Consider the following 17,956-nt stretch of genomic DNA (forward strand, 5'->3'; position numbering starts at 1 on the left):
TCTGCATCCCTCCTCCCCAAATTCATCTCTGTTCGTGCTTCTTCCTCTACTTTCAGGGCATCTTTTACCCCTTTAGCTTTTATATAAGCACAATTTGTATCCAAAGTGTGAGTGGTGTACCAAAGTCCCCCCCCCCCTCTCCAGTTTGTTCACCCAGTTTGGAGACACATTTTTACAGTTTGCCTTGGTAAACTGGTGTGGATTCACTCTGGTGGTCTGGGCAGAGATTGGTTGTTCTGATGGGCGAGCTTTCAGATGTTCGGTGGGGGTCGGTAGTATAACTGAGCCTCTGGAAGCCAAGACCCCACTAATCCGCGTTAACAGATTAATTATCTTGGAGCAACATCGTGTCACTGCAGCATTTTGAACTCACTTGGGCATTCAGCAACGAAGGGCTACAATGCAACGATAAAGAGTCCCTCAGGGGTGTCTCCTCAATCCTAATCCCTCCCACCCTCCCTCTTTCTCTCTTTCACTAACCCGTGCTCACCGAGAGCTCCTCTCCCATCCATCAACACAAGCACCTCTACACTGTCACCAGACGACTACATAATTATTGACCATTTAATATTTCAGCAGCCTTCACAGTTACCCCCTCGTTTTTTGTTTTTTTTTATCCCGTCTTACGTTGGCATGTCTCTGAGCCGTTTCTTTGAGGATGATGAATTTTCAAGAGCGTCCAGCGTTGACGGCAGGCAATATAGCTCTCTGAGCGGGTAAATATTTCACGGACACCGGCGAAGAGAGAGAAGACAGAAGGAGACAGAAATCTTCCAACAGCTGACCGAGGTAAGAAACTGATCACTCTCTTGTCGCCATGTCTTAATTGCTGCTGTTGATGCAGAGATTTATAATCACTGAAATGAAACATGAGATAATGTAGATGTGTATTTCATAAAATTATACAATTTGCTTGAAGGTTTTCTAGTTATCATTTCTAATTGATGTCCTTGTGAAAGCATTATTCCTTTTTAGTTGTGGGTGATTCATGTTTATCCCGTCAACCATCAAACCTAATGGAAGTATCCACTGATTGGCATTTATTGAAGATGCAGCTATGCAGATGATGCTGGAATGTTTTGATTGCATCCAGTTTTTTTTGTTTTTTTTCTACAAATTGAGGTTTTCCTCTTTCATTGATTTCAATCAATTAAAGAAGACATATTTTGTGCCCTCTCCTCCTTAACTTCAAATCATGTTGGACACTTCCCTGAGAGCTCCAGTCAGCTGCACTTTGAAGGATTTCACTTTTTCTTTTGTAATTTAAAGCTTCAAGATGATATAATGCTGTCTCATAAATTACCGGTTCTGTTAGGAAGCTGTGAAACAACTGCTCTATATGTAATCAAAAGAGATGTGCAGCTGCACAATATTTATATCGTCTAATTCAGAGCATTTGTCTTAGTGAAGGAGAGGAAAAAAGGTGCACTAAAGATGATCCTAAGTTCAGCTGACAGGCGAAGCTTTAGCCCCGTTCTCATTAGCTGCCTCACAAAATGGCCCTTTTTCTTTATATCATGGAGTCTCAGTATGCAAAGAGAGTTGTGTGTGAGCTTCACAAACAAACAAAACAACAAATGGTTTCTGTTTTTAAAGCCTTCAAGCTCATGCTAAGGTTAGAGCCTGTGGGTTTATTCCATCTCCACTTGTATTACCCATTTTGTCCCCTTTTCTCCCCATTGACTCGATTCATTTATTTGCCTTCAGTTATGCAACAGTAACAGGCATTATAATAAGAAGCTGGCAGGAGATATCACGTCACCTTGAGGCTTCCTCTCTGTGACAGCTGCTGAGTAAACCCCCCCCTGCCTCAGGACCCCCCAGCGACTCATTTCCATCAGCAAACCATTATATATCCTCCATTTTTTGTGTTTGGAGGAGAATCCTAACCTGGACTTTAACATGAGAACTGCCATAAATATCCAATTCTTCAGTCACATTAATGTGCAAAGAAGATGGAGGCTAAAGGATTATACTTTATTAATACCTGCCCTAAAGATTTTGATTTACAGGATGTAGTTTGTGTTGTCTTTTTTTTTTTCCTTACATTAAATGCACAACATTCTTTTTAAAATTTTTGCCATCAACCCTTTGCTTATTCATTAAACCTCTGACTTTTCAGTGATGTACATAAAATTACTTCTTAACAAACCTATACATACAGGTATATAAGATGCTTCTTGCTACAGTTTCACAATTAGATCAAGAAAGGTGCATGGGAACGTTTCTTCAGGCTGCAGAGCTGGATGTGTTGCCATGATCGCTGAAGGAAGGCAAACCCAAAACGAAACGGGCCGGATGATTATTCAGCAGCCACACCATTAGGATGAAGATTTTAATAAAACTCAGGAAAGAACTCCAGATCTGAACAATTGTATTACATTTATTGTTCTTATTAGAATCAATCTTTTCAACACTAATACAAAACGACAAAGCCATCCAATAAGGATAGGCTTTCTATCTCCGTATTACAACCCACGTATCCGGAATAGAACCACAGGGCAGCAACTGAATGTTCACAGAAAAAGTAAAATCTTCCTTACCAGAGAGAGGGAGTAAAGGGTTAAGTTTCAAGGCATTGACTTTACTCGGGTGTGAAAAACCTCCTTCCAAACGTTTTGTGATGCAGAAAATGTCCAAAACGAATGGATTAGTGTGGCTTCATCACTGCCACACCTGTTATAGCAAGGATCCAAACATGAGTAGAACTTGTTGGTAACTAACTTGAATCTGAACAGGTGACCTTTGAAAAAAAGAAGTAAGGACTAATTCCAAAACATCTAAAACGGAGTGGTTTGTGTTTTTCTCTCATTGTTTCTTCTCCGAGGGCTGGACTTGTTCAGCATGTTCCAGCTGAAAAGTGAGTTTTGGGAGGAGTTTACTTTTATGGACAGCTACTCAAATGATGCTAGGTTGTTCTGTGTAAAAATATCTTTAAAATGATTACACTGGCTCCATAACAAACCTGAAAAATACTGTTTGAGGTGGAAGTTGGGGATCAGTGGTTGAACAATATGGTCCCATAAAGCAAGACACTGCAAGAATTTAAGCGTTTTTGTGTTGAGAAAGTGTTGGATCACTAAATGAACTACCCCATAGGTTTATCATTAGAAAGGACAGAAGGACTCAGAAAGGAGGCACAAAAAGATGTCCTGGATAGGATCCAGTTCCATCGCCAGCCAGGACTTGGACTTACAGTCACTGGCCACTTTAATAGGTACATCTTGATAGTACTGTGCTAATTATTCATGGCATAGATTCAACAAGGTGTCGGAAAAATTCCTGAGAGATTTTGGTCCATGTTGACATGATAGCATCACACAGTTGCTGCAGATTTGTCAGCTGATCGTCCATGAATCTCCCTTTCCACCACAAAGGTGCTCTTTTGGATTGAGGGCTGGTGACTGTGGAAGCCACTGGAGTACAGGGAACCCATTGTTATGTTCAAGAAACCAGTTTGACATGGTGCATTTTCCTGCTGGAAGTATCCATCAAAAGATCGGTATTCTGTAGTCACAAAGAGATGGACATAGGCAGCAATGAATCTCAGGTAGGCTGTGGAGTTTAGGTGATGCTCACTTGGTACTGCAGGGCCTAAAGTATACCAAGAAAATTTCCCTCACACTCACACTGTTACACCACCAGCAGCCTGATCTGTTAATACAGGACAGATGTTTGAGCTACTATTGCCTTTCTTCTAACATCCACAAAACTGCCGCACACTGGATATATTCTTTATTTCAGACCATTCTCTGCTAAACTGAATGTTGTTTGTGCATGAAATTCCCAGTAGATCAGTAGTTTCTGTAATTCTTGAAGCAGCACGGCTCGCACCGACGACCACACCACGTTCACCTAAGAAGCAGTGGTCAGTGGAAGCCTCACCAAGTCATCTTCACCCCATCAAGATGCCTAAATGCACTGAGTTACTGCCATGTGATTGGCTGATTTGATATTTGTTTTAAAAAGTATCTGAATTAAACAGGTGTACCCTTTGACGTATTCAGTGCCAGTCCACCCTTCCTTTTGGATGACGTTAAGTGCATCTTAGGTGGATTTTCTGGATTTTCCAGATCTTTAGATCATGTTGTGGAATCTATAGGGCAACACACAACAACGTCAATAAGCAAAAAGATCTTTACAATGTGTCAACAGACAATTATTGTCAACTGGCACAACTAGATAAAACAAATTTGTCTCGTTCAGGTAATGACTGAATTAAATATAAAAACCTAGGAAAAATATTTTAACATGAATTAATGCAACTCACCAAATAGTTGCACGTCTTACGTACTTTCCTGGTTAAAGTTTGATCAATGTGGATTACACAGCTTTAAGTGAAATAGACTCATGCCTGTATACATCATGTTTAAACACCAGAGCACTCATGTGTGTTCACACCACTGAGGTATGGATGGATGTAATGTGATTTGAACCAACTTGTTTAGCACCATTTTAATAAGAGAAATGGAGTGCTGGCAGTGATTCGATTTGTGACAGTTGGGCAGCTGGACCCAGTAAGGTGAACAGGCTTACTGTAATGGGCTTAGAGCGGGCCTTGTCCAGCGTGGGGGCGATCTGTTAACTTGTTCTTGACCCGTAACCCAACCCAAACCCGAATGGTTATACTGTTCAGGGCGTTGTTGAATGAATATGTCGTGGGGCAAAGTCAAAATCTTTACCATGCTCTGTATTGAACTTGCAGAGGTTTGCCCTTGTTTGAGCTGCCACTGTGTAAGAAATCAATAGAAACAGAAATAAAGTAGAACACTGTGCCGAGTGAAAGTTTTATTTATTGAAGGATTTTTTGTTACTTTCCTTTAACATTCAACACAGGCCATCAGATTAGAATGAGCCCATTGATGCCGAGCTGTGTAGTTCAGAGCTCTGTGACGTCCAATATTTACTCTTCTAACATGTTTGTTCAAAACAGTGAAGCTGTGATGGACTCTTAATCTGGGCAGCCAGTGTTTAGCAGCCTCCTTCGTGCCCTCTGTTGCCTCCATCTCTTAATGAAGATTTCTCTGTGTGTTTTGACTAACCGAATTTGTCCTCTGTATTTACACTACTCTCTACCCCCATTGGCTGGCTTTGGGAAGAAATGGTGAATGCAGAATACTGAAGGATGTCAAATGCATCATTTTCATGACCTTTATGGTAGCTTGTCCTGACTTGTTCTGTATAACGTCTCAGTGGAAAACCCATCAAAGACTCTGCATTGTATGTCCCCTGTCAAATTTATACAACTCCATCAATTCATCTCTTTTCTCCATTGGGCTAATCCTGATCAGGGTCAAGTGGGGGGTGGGAGCCTAAGCCAGCAGTCACTGGGCAAGAGGCAAGGCCATCCTGGGCAGGTTATTGGTCCATCACAGGGCCGACACAGTGATGCACAAAGCAGGCAACCAGTGGCGGTTTCTTGCCAATTGACATGGGCAATTCAGGACCACCCAGGATGCCATCCTTTCAGAGGGTGGCAAATCTCTTGGTTGAAGGGAAATAAACAGATGTGCCTTTAAATGATTTTGTATCACTTATTCACATGCCTAGTCAGTATCATCTAAGTTGATATTGGTGGTCATGTCATTTTCTACCACTTATTCCATAATGGGTCGCAGGGGAGCCAGTGCCTATCTCCAGCTGATTATGGGCAAGAGGCAGGGTACACCCTGGACAGGTTGCCAGTCCATTGCAGGGCAACACACAAACAACCACATTCACACACCTAAGGGCAATTTAGAGTGACCAGTTAACCTAACAGGCATGTCTTTGGACTGTGGGAGGAAGCTGGAGTACCTGGTGAGAACCCACGCATGCACGGGGAGAACATGTAAACTCCATGCAGAAAGATCCCCAGCCGGGAATTGAACCCAGGACCTTCTAGCTGCAAGGCAACAGTGCTACCAACTGTGCCACCGTGCAGCCCTTTATTGGTGGTATTTTTTTCAAACAGATAAATTTTTTAAATCTGTATCTATACGGTCCCTGGTATTTCAATGAAAACAAAGGTATATAAGGAATATTGCAGTAGGAGGCAATAATGCTAGAATACGTGATATCTAAATTCAGAAGAACAGCCTGGAGATGTTGTAGAAGTTAGTTTTCTTTTAAATGGATTAATCCTCTACATCATCCTCAACATCTAAACAATACTGGAAGTAGCTAAATAATAGCTAAATTTGAGTCTTTGCTCAGTAACTACTTCTTCCAGTCTGTCAGCCTGATGTTGTAGCGCTTAGGTAAAAGATCAGATACTTTCAGATTTAGACTGGCTGTGACGACTATATGCTGTAAGGATGGGACAGGATTACTTTATGAGTGCGCCATAGTGAGATTATACAAAACAAAGACAGGAGCAGTCTATGGGCGCAGAGAGCAGATAAACTGGATGGTCCTCCAGTGTCCGTCTGATGTTAACAGAATCTGATGCAGATCAAAAAACACGTTGAGGTTGGTGCATAATAGTTTATCTTGTGTTTAAGGCAATAAATTCACTGAATTTCACACACATATCTAATGCATATTGAGTACATCTTAGTTCTGTGATCTCAGCTGCATGCACTGAAAGCCTACATGGCCTGGGATCCTGCCGATTCATCTTGTATTACGTACTATATGTGACAAAATTATTCATAAAGGAGTGGTTCATGGTTGTGCTTTCAATCCATACCTACAATCTGAAAGGAGCAGTAGAAGGGCAGTAGTGGGCATTCTCAAAGCAACTCTCTGTATCAGCGTTTTTTGAAATCCAACTCAAATGAATACAACGCAAAGAGCAATTTTAAACACCTCAACTTAGGAAAGTATTTTAGAAAATTAATTTCTAAAAATATGGCCCTGCGATGGACTGGCGACCTGCCCAGGGTGTACCCCGCCTCCCGCCCATAGACTGCTGGAGATAGGCTCCAGCTTCCCCACAGCCCACTATGGAAGAAGCGGTATAGAAAATGACTCACTGACTGACTGAAGTTTCTAAAATAAAGAATACGTTTTTCAATTGGAAACTCTGTTTGAATGTAGAAGGGAGATGCAGATGCAGCAGAAAAGGTTTTTGCGAAACGTCCGTGTTGGTGTGAACAGCATGCATGTTCCTGTGCTTTAACACTTCCAACTTCCAACTTTTAGATGTGTCTCTCTATCAATATACCTGAATCAAATAATTAGGCAATTAGGAGGGCTCTGTAGAACTCAAGTGCATGGGGAGGAAATTCAGTCCTTTGATTCAGAGGTATTGGACTTGGGACACATCAAAAACTTTAATGCAAACTTATAGATTTCCAGACCCCTGTTACCTGTCAGTCCAGTTGATCGCCTATCACAATGATTCTGAGAAGCTAAGACCTTGTTGTCTCTGCACTTTTGGATCCATGCTGTACTCAGGAAAACCCTCACCACTGCTTGCCTTTTTTTTCTTCCTCACATCCTGGTCCATCTGACCCCTGTGTCTTCTCTCTTGCAGGGTGGAGGAGGGGACTGCTGACAGTGGAAAATGGCTGCCATGATCACAGTGCCCAGCTATTCTCCTTCAATATGGGTGAGGATGTGTCATGCCTTGCCCCGGCTGGACCTCAGCATGCAGATGAGGGACAACATATTCGCCCCTGACAGCTGGGAGTACCAGCAGGTAACTCTTACCATAGCAACCTTGTAACCACTTTGTGCCACACTGCATAACAATCTGAGCCCTGTTTCTCTGTACAGAGGTTTAGTTTAGTACCTGTGAGTGGGATGATGGGCAATTTGTGCCACAAGACTCTCCTAATTGCTCCATAAATCCCAGAAGTTCCAACAACCTGCAGAGCCTTGACAACAGCATTTATAGCCATTTAAAACACGTGTTGTTGCTTTTTAATGGACCCAATTACAAGAGGGAAGATTGTACTTGAGCAGTGCAATTACCCCTCAACTCTTGCCCAATCGTTATTTTGCTTCTTGATCTTTGTTGAAATATAGCAGTGCATCTTAACTGTGCAAATCTGAGCTATGTGAAGCCAATTTAGGTTCCTTGTTTCCACAGTTGCTTTTGTTTGGATGGTGGTGGTGTTTCTGCAGCAAGAAAAGCAATATTTGAACTCTTTTGCTACTCCATGGTACAAAGAGTAGGCAGGTTAGGGAAGGAGGAGCCCAAATTATCCTGCAGAATAGAAAGACAAAAGAAACTGAAAGTGCTCGGTGACAGAGAGAGAGAGAGAGAATGAAGGAGGCAATGAGTAATATATGGAGGTTCATGTGCAGAAAACTGGGCAGAGAGAGGAAAAGACAAGAAGAGTTAGAGTGGGAAGCCAGAGAGAGTGGCAGCGAATGTATTTAAGTAGGTCACAGATTATTAATAGAGATTCAGTGGTGTGGATACAAGGAAAGAAAGAGACGGCAGAGTGGGGGGAGAGGAGAATGCAAACCGGAGAACGTGAGGGAAGCAGGGATGGGATGGGGAGTCTGAAAACAGGAGGTGAGAGAGAAGGAGTAAGGTGGAGGAACAGGGAGTGACAGACGGGCAGATGGATGAAGGATAATGTTGCGGAAATGTGTGGGAGAAAAATGCATTTTAGTGATGTTGACTTTGTGACATGGAGCCTGGTCAAAAGCAGAGTCTGATATGGCTTAGTGTTGTTAAAATCTATCATGGTGCAGACAGCTATTAAGGTTTTAGAGCTGAAAGCCTCTGAAATAAGGATAGAAGATAAACAATTATCTCAAGTTTGCAACAAAATCTTCATCTTTGCTTAAAAGCATTTTTGCATTATTTGTCTAAGGTGTATTTTAAGTTCACATAAACTTTTCATTGGCATCCCCTGGCTGTCATCAATGGCGGGACAGTCTGAGAAGCTCTAGAGTTCGACTTTCTCAAATTGCTCCCTTTTATTCATAATAATTTGGATTAAAATTACATAATTTTTTTCAAACACCCAATCACTCTTCTCTTCTCTTCTTTGTAACCCTCAGACTCTGCTGGTTTTGTCCAGTCTGTCGGCCATCGCTCTCATCATCTCCCTCCTAGTGGTTCTGTCCTTCCTCATACACTACTGCTGCTGTCAACGCGGAGACCGGAGCGAGGGATCGGAGGAGGAGGAGGACGATGAAGACGGCAGCACGGGTCACGGTTACAGCGGGAAGAAGGGGAGGGGCATCTGCTGTGTCACGTGGGTGGCGGTGGCTGCTGTTACTGTGTGCTGGTGAGAGGCGGGTGATGGACTTCATTAGTGGTAGTAAAAATGGACAAAATTGCAAACTGTTGTAAAGTAAAAGTCCCACATTTAGTCATTGTTTTTGACACACTTTACCTCTTACATTTAGAGAGGGAAGTAATAATACATCATTTCATTCAAGATGTATCCAAACTATATTAACATGGAAAACTATTAAACATCTCATTAAAACAGAAATTATTACATTCAAAAACTAGTTCTCATCTTGTCAGAAGAAAACCATGTATTGCTAAATAGTTGAAGCCGTTCAAACCATTTTTAAAATAGTCTTCTAAATCAAATGTGGCCTAATTCCTTCAATACAATTCCTGAATATTACCAGAGACAAACATGCAGTTTGCATTATATTCTGCACACTACATTTGAGGTTTTACTACCTTGTCATGTGACTCTTTGCCAGAAAAAGTTTTATTATAGTGAATAATACCTGGCAATAATTAAGATAATATCCTAATATTACAAACTACTCCTCCAGAATGATAGTGTGAATGCTAAAAACTAGCACTGAGGGTGTGATGGAGTTGAACCAAAGATTAAATGAAGGCTCAAGAACTGCAAACCAGTTCTACTTTAATGATTTTAAATACCTTTACAGTATTATGACCACGACATCTGATGGACCTTCAGCATTTCTACAAAGCTCTGGTTTGATGACACAAGGACAGGAGGTAGCGCTAACATCCAGAGCGACTGTAAAAATGGATGCAGCCACACCTCAGCAATTGTAATTTTCTAAATAGCTGAAGATGCAACAAAAAATATCAAAGAAATCATAAACAGCCCCAAAATCCTTAAAGCAATGGCTTATTGAAGTTTCAAACAACTTTGTTTCCAGCGTCTTTGGTGTGTTGCAGTGCTAACTCAAGCTTGTACAGAAAAAAGAAAAAGTAAAAATTGAGTTTTATTTGTCTCTTCTTCTGTAACAGTGCTACAGCTAAACATAATTTTGATTGTGTAATGTTACTGATAAGCTTTTGCAGGGCCGTGAAAAAAAGATGACATCAAATATCAGACACGGTAACATGATTGAAAGACGTTTTCCAATGATGGTTTCATTCATCAAAGTTAAAAAACTATTCAAACCAACCTGGCAGTATGAGGAAAAGTAATAGCCTCCCACAAACAGGTTTTTTTTGTACTTTTTGGTTAGCATGTCATTTTTGCCTTGAGATCCTCCCATGGAGACAATTTTTACCCAGTCTATTTTTTTTATTGATCAATCATAAACTCTTAGCTTTACTAAGGCAAGTGAGACCTGCCCTGCTTTAGATTTTGTTCTGGGTTCTTTTGTTACCTCCTGGCTGATTTGTTGGCGTTCCCCTGGAGTAGTTTTGGTAGGCTGGGGCTGGACACTCCCGTGGCACTGTTCCATGCTTTCTCAATTTGTTAGTAATGGCTCACACAGCTGTTCTCTGGGTCCCAGAGCACAAGATACCCTCTCTAGGCTGATATAGGTCTGTGACTTTCTCATCTGTTCCTGAATTTCTTTAAATTGGGGCATAGAGTGTTGTCTTTTGAGTTCTTTTAGCCTACTTCATGTTGTCAGACAGGTGCTATTTAAGCGGTTTTTTGTACAAGTCTGGCAGTGATCCATGAAATTGAATTAAGCATTCCCAAAAATGTGGTTAATAATAAATCATTTTAAGAGCAGGGGTAATTACTTTTTCACACAGGGCCAGGTTGGTTAACATTTTTCCCTTAAAATGAAAAAATATCATTTTAAAACAGCTTTTTTGTTAACTCCGTTTGTCATTGTCTGATATTAAATTTAGTTTGATTATCCAAATCATTTGTTTGACAAACTAAGCAAAAACAGAGAAAATCTGTTAGGAGTTAAATACTTTTCACAGAACTACATATCCTTCTTAATGCTAATCCCGACGCTAATAACTAGCAATCAACTGAGGATATGTTGCACCAGAACAATAGAGGAACTGAAGATGTGATAACCCAGAGCCAGTCCTTCTTTAGTGGTTTTAAATTCCTTTTAATGTTACCACAATGCCTGGCTGTTCTACAGCATTGCTGCATAACTACATAAGCTAACCGTACCACTCAGACTCACCATAAAAGATGGATGCAGCCACATTGTCTGAAAAGTTAAGTCCCTGTGGAAGTACCTCAAAGTGCATTAGTGCTAAGACGGCTCTGAAAGACTCATTCGAATAGCGTCAATTTATTTCTAAAAATATTGAGCCGATGAGTCATCACAGAGTCATTATAAGCTGTTATATTTTCTGTTTGATCAGCATGACAGTGCAAAACAACTCATTAAATGAGAAAATCCAGAAAAGCAGGAAGTTAAGCTGAATTTCAGTGCTTGAGATTATATTGAGCAGTAAAAGTGTTAACATCCATCTTGTGAATCACCAGTTGCCAATCATCACCTCCATCGTCATGTGGTTTTTTGTTTTCCACACAGTTATGTTATTTTACTGTTTCCCAACCACAGCCAACAACAGCATTGTGTGTGTGGAGCTTCCCAGTGCAAAAAACGTTGGTCCTTTTCCCACCAGTTGTTCCCCTACATCTTCGCTGATTGTGCTTTCATCGAGTCTGCACATTGTGGTTACCGTACAGTGCTCACAAATGCTGCTTGACATCTGTCCAACACGTGCCTCTTGTATAATGGAAGAATGAGTCACTCAGGGGAAGCTCCGCTGTACATCTAAAGCTTCACCCATCTGTGTGGTGCAAAGAAATCAAAGTGCACTTTAATGCTCTTAATGGTAATTATGTTCCACTTCCTGCACTTTTATATGCATTCAGACTGTATTGCAGGGTGTAATGTGCAGCAGATTTGATTTCTGCTGCCATAATGTTGTCCTCATTTGCAGACTGTAGGTTGATAGAGTGGTTCATGTCTCCCCCTCATGGACTGCAAGGAAATATTAGGCCTCAACCTCACTGATGCTCAACATGAAGGTTCTCTGTGCATGAATAGCAAATATAATGTTTAATATGCTCAATATAAGCCTTCAGATGAGGAGCTTTTGCTCAGACGTAGCTGCAATGGTTCAGGTTTCGAAGGTTGAAATACAAACACACATTTTCTATTTTCCCCACATGCTTTCTAATCTGGGTCACATACTTTGTGGGAGATTGGGTCATACCATTTCTCCTGCGTTTGAGGGGATTTGATGAACATCTGGCCCACGCCTTAATCTGAATATTTGAATAACGGAGACATCTGTAAACACGTTTCTATGTTTAACATTTTGAATAGATTTTCCCTCCCCTGGTGCTTATGTGTTAACCGCTAAAAGCCTGATTCTTTGTTTTGTTCATGCTATCGTCTGTTTATTATTTTTCCTCTGCTTCACTCTTGGTACACTCATCCAAAGCACTTTACATTTTTCATGTGTCACATTCGTTTAAAATGTGCACGCATATTGAATTAAACATTACATTTATCTGCTCTTCTATCCTGCTTTCTGCCTGTCACAAATGCACCCTCCAGCAATGTTCTCATGCTTTTTTTTTACTCCCCCCCACCTTTGCAGTGTTGCCATAGGCATCGGTTTCTATGGCAACAGCGAGGCTAATGATGGGATGTATCAGTTGACCTCGTCTCTTCTCACAGCCAATTACACGCTAGCTTCCATCGATCTGCTGGTGAGTGCTGCTTCCCCGTCAGGAAAATGTCATGCAGAGTGTATATCTGCGCTGCTTGATGCTGTTTGTTTGTTTGTTTGTGTGGGAGGGCAGGAGGGACAGAATGTGTTCCTGCTTACATGTGGTCAGCCCCACAGAGGAAGAGAATCAGGTGCAAACTTATTGATTTTGTTCCTGTGGTCTGGCAGCGGTTTGTGAGTCAGACTGCTAAATGTCATACATGCACTCCTCAACGACAGAGGTGCAGTTTAGTGACAGCAGGGGAAAATATGTAAATTATAGCAACACAAATTTGATTTTTATTTGCACAGAGATATACATGCGTGTCATTAAATAAAAAAAAGTCATCCTAAACAGAGGTTTGATAAAGAGTGGTTTCTATTCTTACAGTAAGAGGAGCTTTTCATCACATGATTAGTTACTGAATGTTTGATGTCTGCAGTGAGTCCTTCCACCATTTGTGTTTTAGTCCCTGGGCAATTTTCTCCAGACAGAAAAAAACACATTACACATTGTTCATCAGTACAAATTAACTAGGTTAAGGTCCTTTTCAAAAATCATGTGAATGTTTGAATGATACGCTGCCTTGCTAATGTATGCACACCCCTTGGACTTCTTAACATTTTGTCATGTTAGTACAAACCTCCATTATTGGGATTTCATATGACAGACAAACACAAAGTAATGCGAAAATGTGGAGTGAAAGACTTTATTTTTTTAAAATCTGAAAAATGTGGCATGCATTTTTATTCCAGGTATGTCTCCAACAGCTTTGCACACCTACAGACTTGAATTTGCCTGTTCTTCTTTGCAAATAGCTGAAGGTTTGGTCAGACTAAATGAGTGAAGTGATATGGATGCTTTTTACATTCATATTCATATATAGATGCACACATATCACACTCTGATGTTGAAAAGATTTTCATCATAACATTAAATTGGGCTAAAAGGATGTTTTATTCCATAGACTGTCCTCCTGTGAGTGCCAGAATGCAATGTTTATGAAGCTGTTATGATAAACCGTGTGTTTAGATACATGTCTGTTCATGTAAAAATAATGCTCTTTAAAGTAATGATGGTTTTCTGCTTATTTACACTCAGTAGGCATTTCAAATGAAGGCAACCTCTTCTTTTCCCCTGCTAAGAATATTTTAAAGCAAGGCCTGAGACCTTGAGGGAGATCTTGATTTGGAAATTCTTTCTCTCTTTTTAAAACCTGAACAAGACAGCTTTGAAACAGAATGTTTTGTGCTCTAAATTCCTCCTGCATCGACATCTAATGACATCAAGAAAAATCGAGCAGTGTCTCCTACATGGCTTGTAGCAAACTGGAAATTGGACTTTTTTTAGTTTTCTTTCAACAATAGCTTTCTTCTTGCCACTCTTCCATTGAGGCCAAATCTGTGGAGTGCATGACAGATTCTCTCTTCTGAGCTCTGGATCATTGCAGCTCCTCTAGAGTTACCTTTTGGCTTTTCTTCTGATTATTGGTCTTCCAGTCTATCAGTTAAATGGATGTCCATGTCTTAGGAGATAACTTTATTCCTGCCCTGTCTGCTGTGTTCCTTGGTCTTCGTGATGCTCTTTCTTCTTGAATGTTCTCTAACAAACCCTTGAGGCCTTCACAGATCTCTATACTGAGTTTATATTAGACATCTCTGGACCCCTTTTAATAATTGGTTGATTCCTGAACACCATGTATTATTTTTCACCACTACTTTGTGTTGGTCAAATAAGATTGTCATGAACTACACTGAATGACTTTTGTGGCTGTAATGTGGGAAAAGGGGGACTACTAGGAAAACATCTTCTTTTGCAAGGCACTTAGTTTCTCTGCACAGTTTTTGTGAAGAAAGAGTTTTATTAATACTTATACTGAATAACACTCTCTGCAGACTATTTTCCATATAAATGACAATGAGGAAAAGATGGATGCCAGCTCTAATCATTGGTTTATTTCCTTGTTTTGAACTCAATTAAAAAGGTTAAAGGATCAGAAAGAAAATATGTATAACAGGACTTGGTTAATATTTAAGCAAATAAATGTCTCAATAACATTAATGAATGAACAAAAAATTTATTAAATAAATTAATCTGAAGCTTGTGGATGTTTTGAAACCAGGCTATACAGCATATAAAGAATATTGGACCCCAAATTTTAAGCAGAGGAAATACATTTAATAATTGTACAACTTGTTTAAGTTTTTTGAATCGTTTCAGTAGAACACAGAGGTTTCATCCTAAATGGCGAAACAGTAAATCTGTTCAACATTATCACCTATTTCTGAATGGTCAAGATCCAAGAGTTTTTATTATTATTCTGAAACATGCAGTATGTGACCAGGAATGAATATCAGCACTGAGGTCATTGAAGTAAGTCGTTGAATAACAGCAAAAAATAAAAGATGCCTTCACTCATTAGAGATATTTAAAAATATGGAGATGTTAAGAAAGACATTGTTTACTATTTAAGAAAAATATAGATATGAACAAATTACATTTCAGCCTCCGCCTCCTTTTATTGTAAAGGTGTGTAAAAAGTCCTAAATGAGATTTTCCTGAATCGCAGTAGCATTTTCTCACACTAGATGTTTAAAAAAAACAACCTTTAATTTGAGTAATCACCAGTGCCACGCCTGTTGGTGCACCTAAAAGTCCTTGTAAAAATGTTTTACAAAATTTAAGTTGGTTGGAACTCTTTATCAGTAATCTATGACTTCCTGTTTCCTTTGGCTATAAGTAGGAGTTGATACAGAGACCATTTTATTTCAGCCGTTCTTCAAAATGCGAAAGACACCACTGATTGTGCCGTCTTCGAGAGACAAACATGTTTTATTCTTACAAGAAAACAGCCTCCAACTTAAACATGCCCATATTTTCAGCCAGAGCGATAATCAAAAAGTTTAAAACAATAAAAACTGTGACAAACAAGGCTGGATGAGGACCCAGATTTATTTTAGCAATACACAGTGAGGAGGATTTGGTACAAAAAGTCTTCAAATTTAAATGTTTTTAGTATAAAATTGTTCTACTGCAAGAAAAGATGAATATTATCTAAAGGCTTTTTGAACATTTTGACAAGTTGCGTGTGTAATTGGGGTGGGTCCTGTAAATGTAAATAGTGTTTGCAATTTTATCACTCGCTATATTGAATAGTTGGTAAAATAGTGGCTTTAAAAATCAATCACATTTCTGTCCTGCTAGGAGAAGTTTCTTTCACAATAAAAAAAAGTTTGACTAACTAAATACTTTTTAGGAACTTTGGGGGTTTAACTTATTAAATCTCCAAATTACAGAAATGTGCAGAATCCTTCTTGAATGGGGCACGGCGCGCCCCATTCACTTTACTTCCTGTTAGCCTACTTTGGAAAAATAAAAATGAAAAATAAATAATGGCCACTAAAGAATCCTTTATAAATTTCACAGATTCAGCTCTTTTCAAAGTCACTTTAACTTATTTCAAAGTCCAGATCTGATCTCTGGCCTATCAGTGAAGTTATAGACTATAGTGAGGCTCTCTGTCTCCTTCTCTATACAACCACTTCAGGATTTTATGAGTATTATAAGCATAATCATGTGTGTTTTGTGGTTTTTATCCTACATAGCTCCCCATCACATTCTTCCTTTCCTCCCCTATTAGATTTCAGATACCATTAATGGACTGCAGCTCTCTATCACTGGCCCTCTGACCTCCATGGAGGAGATGTTTTCCGGTAGCAAACCGTTCCTGGTGTCAACGAGGAACTGCCGGAGGTTGTCTGAGAACGTGATAAACCTCCTCTCCTCCATCTCCCTGGCTCGGTCTAGCGATGTGGTGGGGCTGGGGAATGACAGTGGTGCATCCATCACGCCCCTGACGCCCGTCCCGCCCTCTGTGGTTCCTACGGTGGTACCTACCAGCAGCTTGTTGCCCAACCCCTTCACACCCGGCTGGGCAGCCAACACAATGATGGTCAATGAGGACTACAGGTGAGGCTACAGTCCACTGGCAAACATGGGTTGTTTATCAAAATTTAAATACATTTCTCTGAATAAATATTTATTCAGTGAAACATTGTTTAATGTGGTTATGATCATCTTAAACAAATGCATTACTTTTGATACTGAAGGAGGCGTCTTTGTTTTCACCTTTTTCTAACATTGATAATTCCTGAACAGCTTCCTTAAAGATTTTAAACAATAAATACGCTCATTGTTATACTGCTTACCAGTACAAGACAGCATGTTTCATGGGAAAAAAATGTCAACGTACAATTCACATACAACACAAGTGAAAGTAGCAAATTGAAATAATGCAAATTGCAGTTTTTCATTTATTCTTTCATCTTCTATACCGCTTATTCCATAGTGGCTCATGGGGGAGCTGGTGCCTATCTCCAGCAGTTTGGGATTTATTTTAATAAAGGTCAGACCATAAGAAAATATTACATTAAGGTAAAGTCAGTTTTACAAATCAAAGATTTACAAAACGAAAAATCCATCCAAAGAAGAACTGTTTTATTAGATGTTTATGCACTTAGTGACACAGACTGTGGAGCAGGCAGAAGAAATAGTCCAGTTCAGGTGTGATTTGATGCACATCCAGACTAACGATATCGGGCGATTTGGCTACTGCTTGTAACGCCATCGCTTCAGTGGTCATGTTACCACTGACTCTGTGGTGCCATTCTAGCCACACCAGTTACTCGCAAATTAAAACACTTACGCACCCATTACTGATCTGCATGTGTATTCACTTATGTCCAGTGATAAAATCACTTCATGAATTAAATAATTTAATTGATAATGTTTGTGTTTTATGGCTTCTCTACTCATCTGTTATTCAAACCAAGCAAACATTTAAAGTTCTTTCCCTAAAAATAAGATAGAAAAGTTGGTTTAAGTCTATTAAGTGTCTTCTCAATATATCTTTCTTAAATGTTTTTTTTTGCCAATAAAATTACATTCATTTGCAGTCGTTTGTACTCGTACTCATACTCGTAGTCTTCCGCTTTATCCGGGACCGGGTCGCGGGGCAGCAGACTCAGCAGAGACACCCAGACGTCCCTCTCTCCAGACACCTCCTCCAGCTCCTCTAGGTGGAGCCCAAGGCGTTCCCAGGCCAGCCGAGAGACATAGTCCCTCCAGCATGTCCT

The 17,956-nt window shown here is 40.1% G+C and overlaps 1 protein-coding gene across 2 annotated transcripts in view; it reads left to right on the forward strand.

Annotated features, from left to right (window-relative positions):
- Positions 1-293: 293 nt before the first annotated feature.
- The window catches only part of ttyh1 (tweety family member 1), a 35,378-nt gene continuing 17,715 nt past the window's right edge, over positions 294-17,956 (forward strand). The window contains exons 1-5 of one of the 2 annotated variants that reach the window (XM_047361007.1): positions 294-789; positions 7,460-7,624; positions 8,944-9,173; positions 12,710-12,821; positions 16,462-16,790. In XM_047361007.1, coding sequence (XP_047216963.1) covers positions 7,490-7,624; positions 8,944-9,173; positions 12,710-12,821; positions 16,462-16,790 — 806 coding nt within the window. In that variant the 5' untranslated portion in view covers positions 294-789; positions 7,460-7,489. The remainder of the gene's footprint in view (positions 790-7,459; positions 7,625-8,943; positions 9,174-12,709; positions 12,822-16,461; positions 16,791-17,956) is intronic. The other variant, XM_047361008.1, reaches the window with a different exon arrangement.

This window comes from Girardinichthys multiradiatus, chromosome 3, assembly GCF_021462225.1.
Source record: "Girardinichthys multiradiatus isolate DD_20200921_A chromosome 3, DD_fGirMul_XY1, whole genome shotgun sequence".
Classification (NCBI taxonomy): Eukaryota; Metazoa; Chordata; class Actinopteri; order Cyprinodontiformes; family Goodeidae; genus Girardinichthys; species Girardinichthys multiradiatus.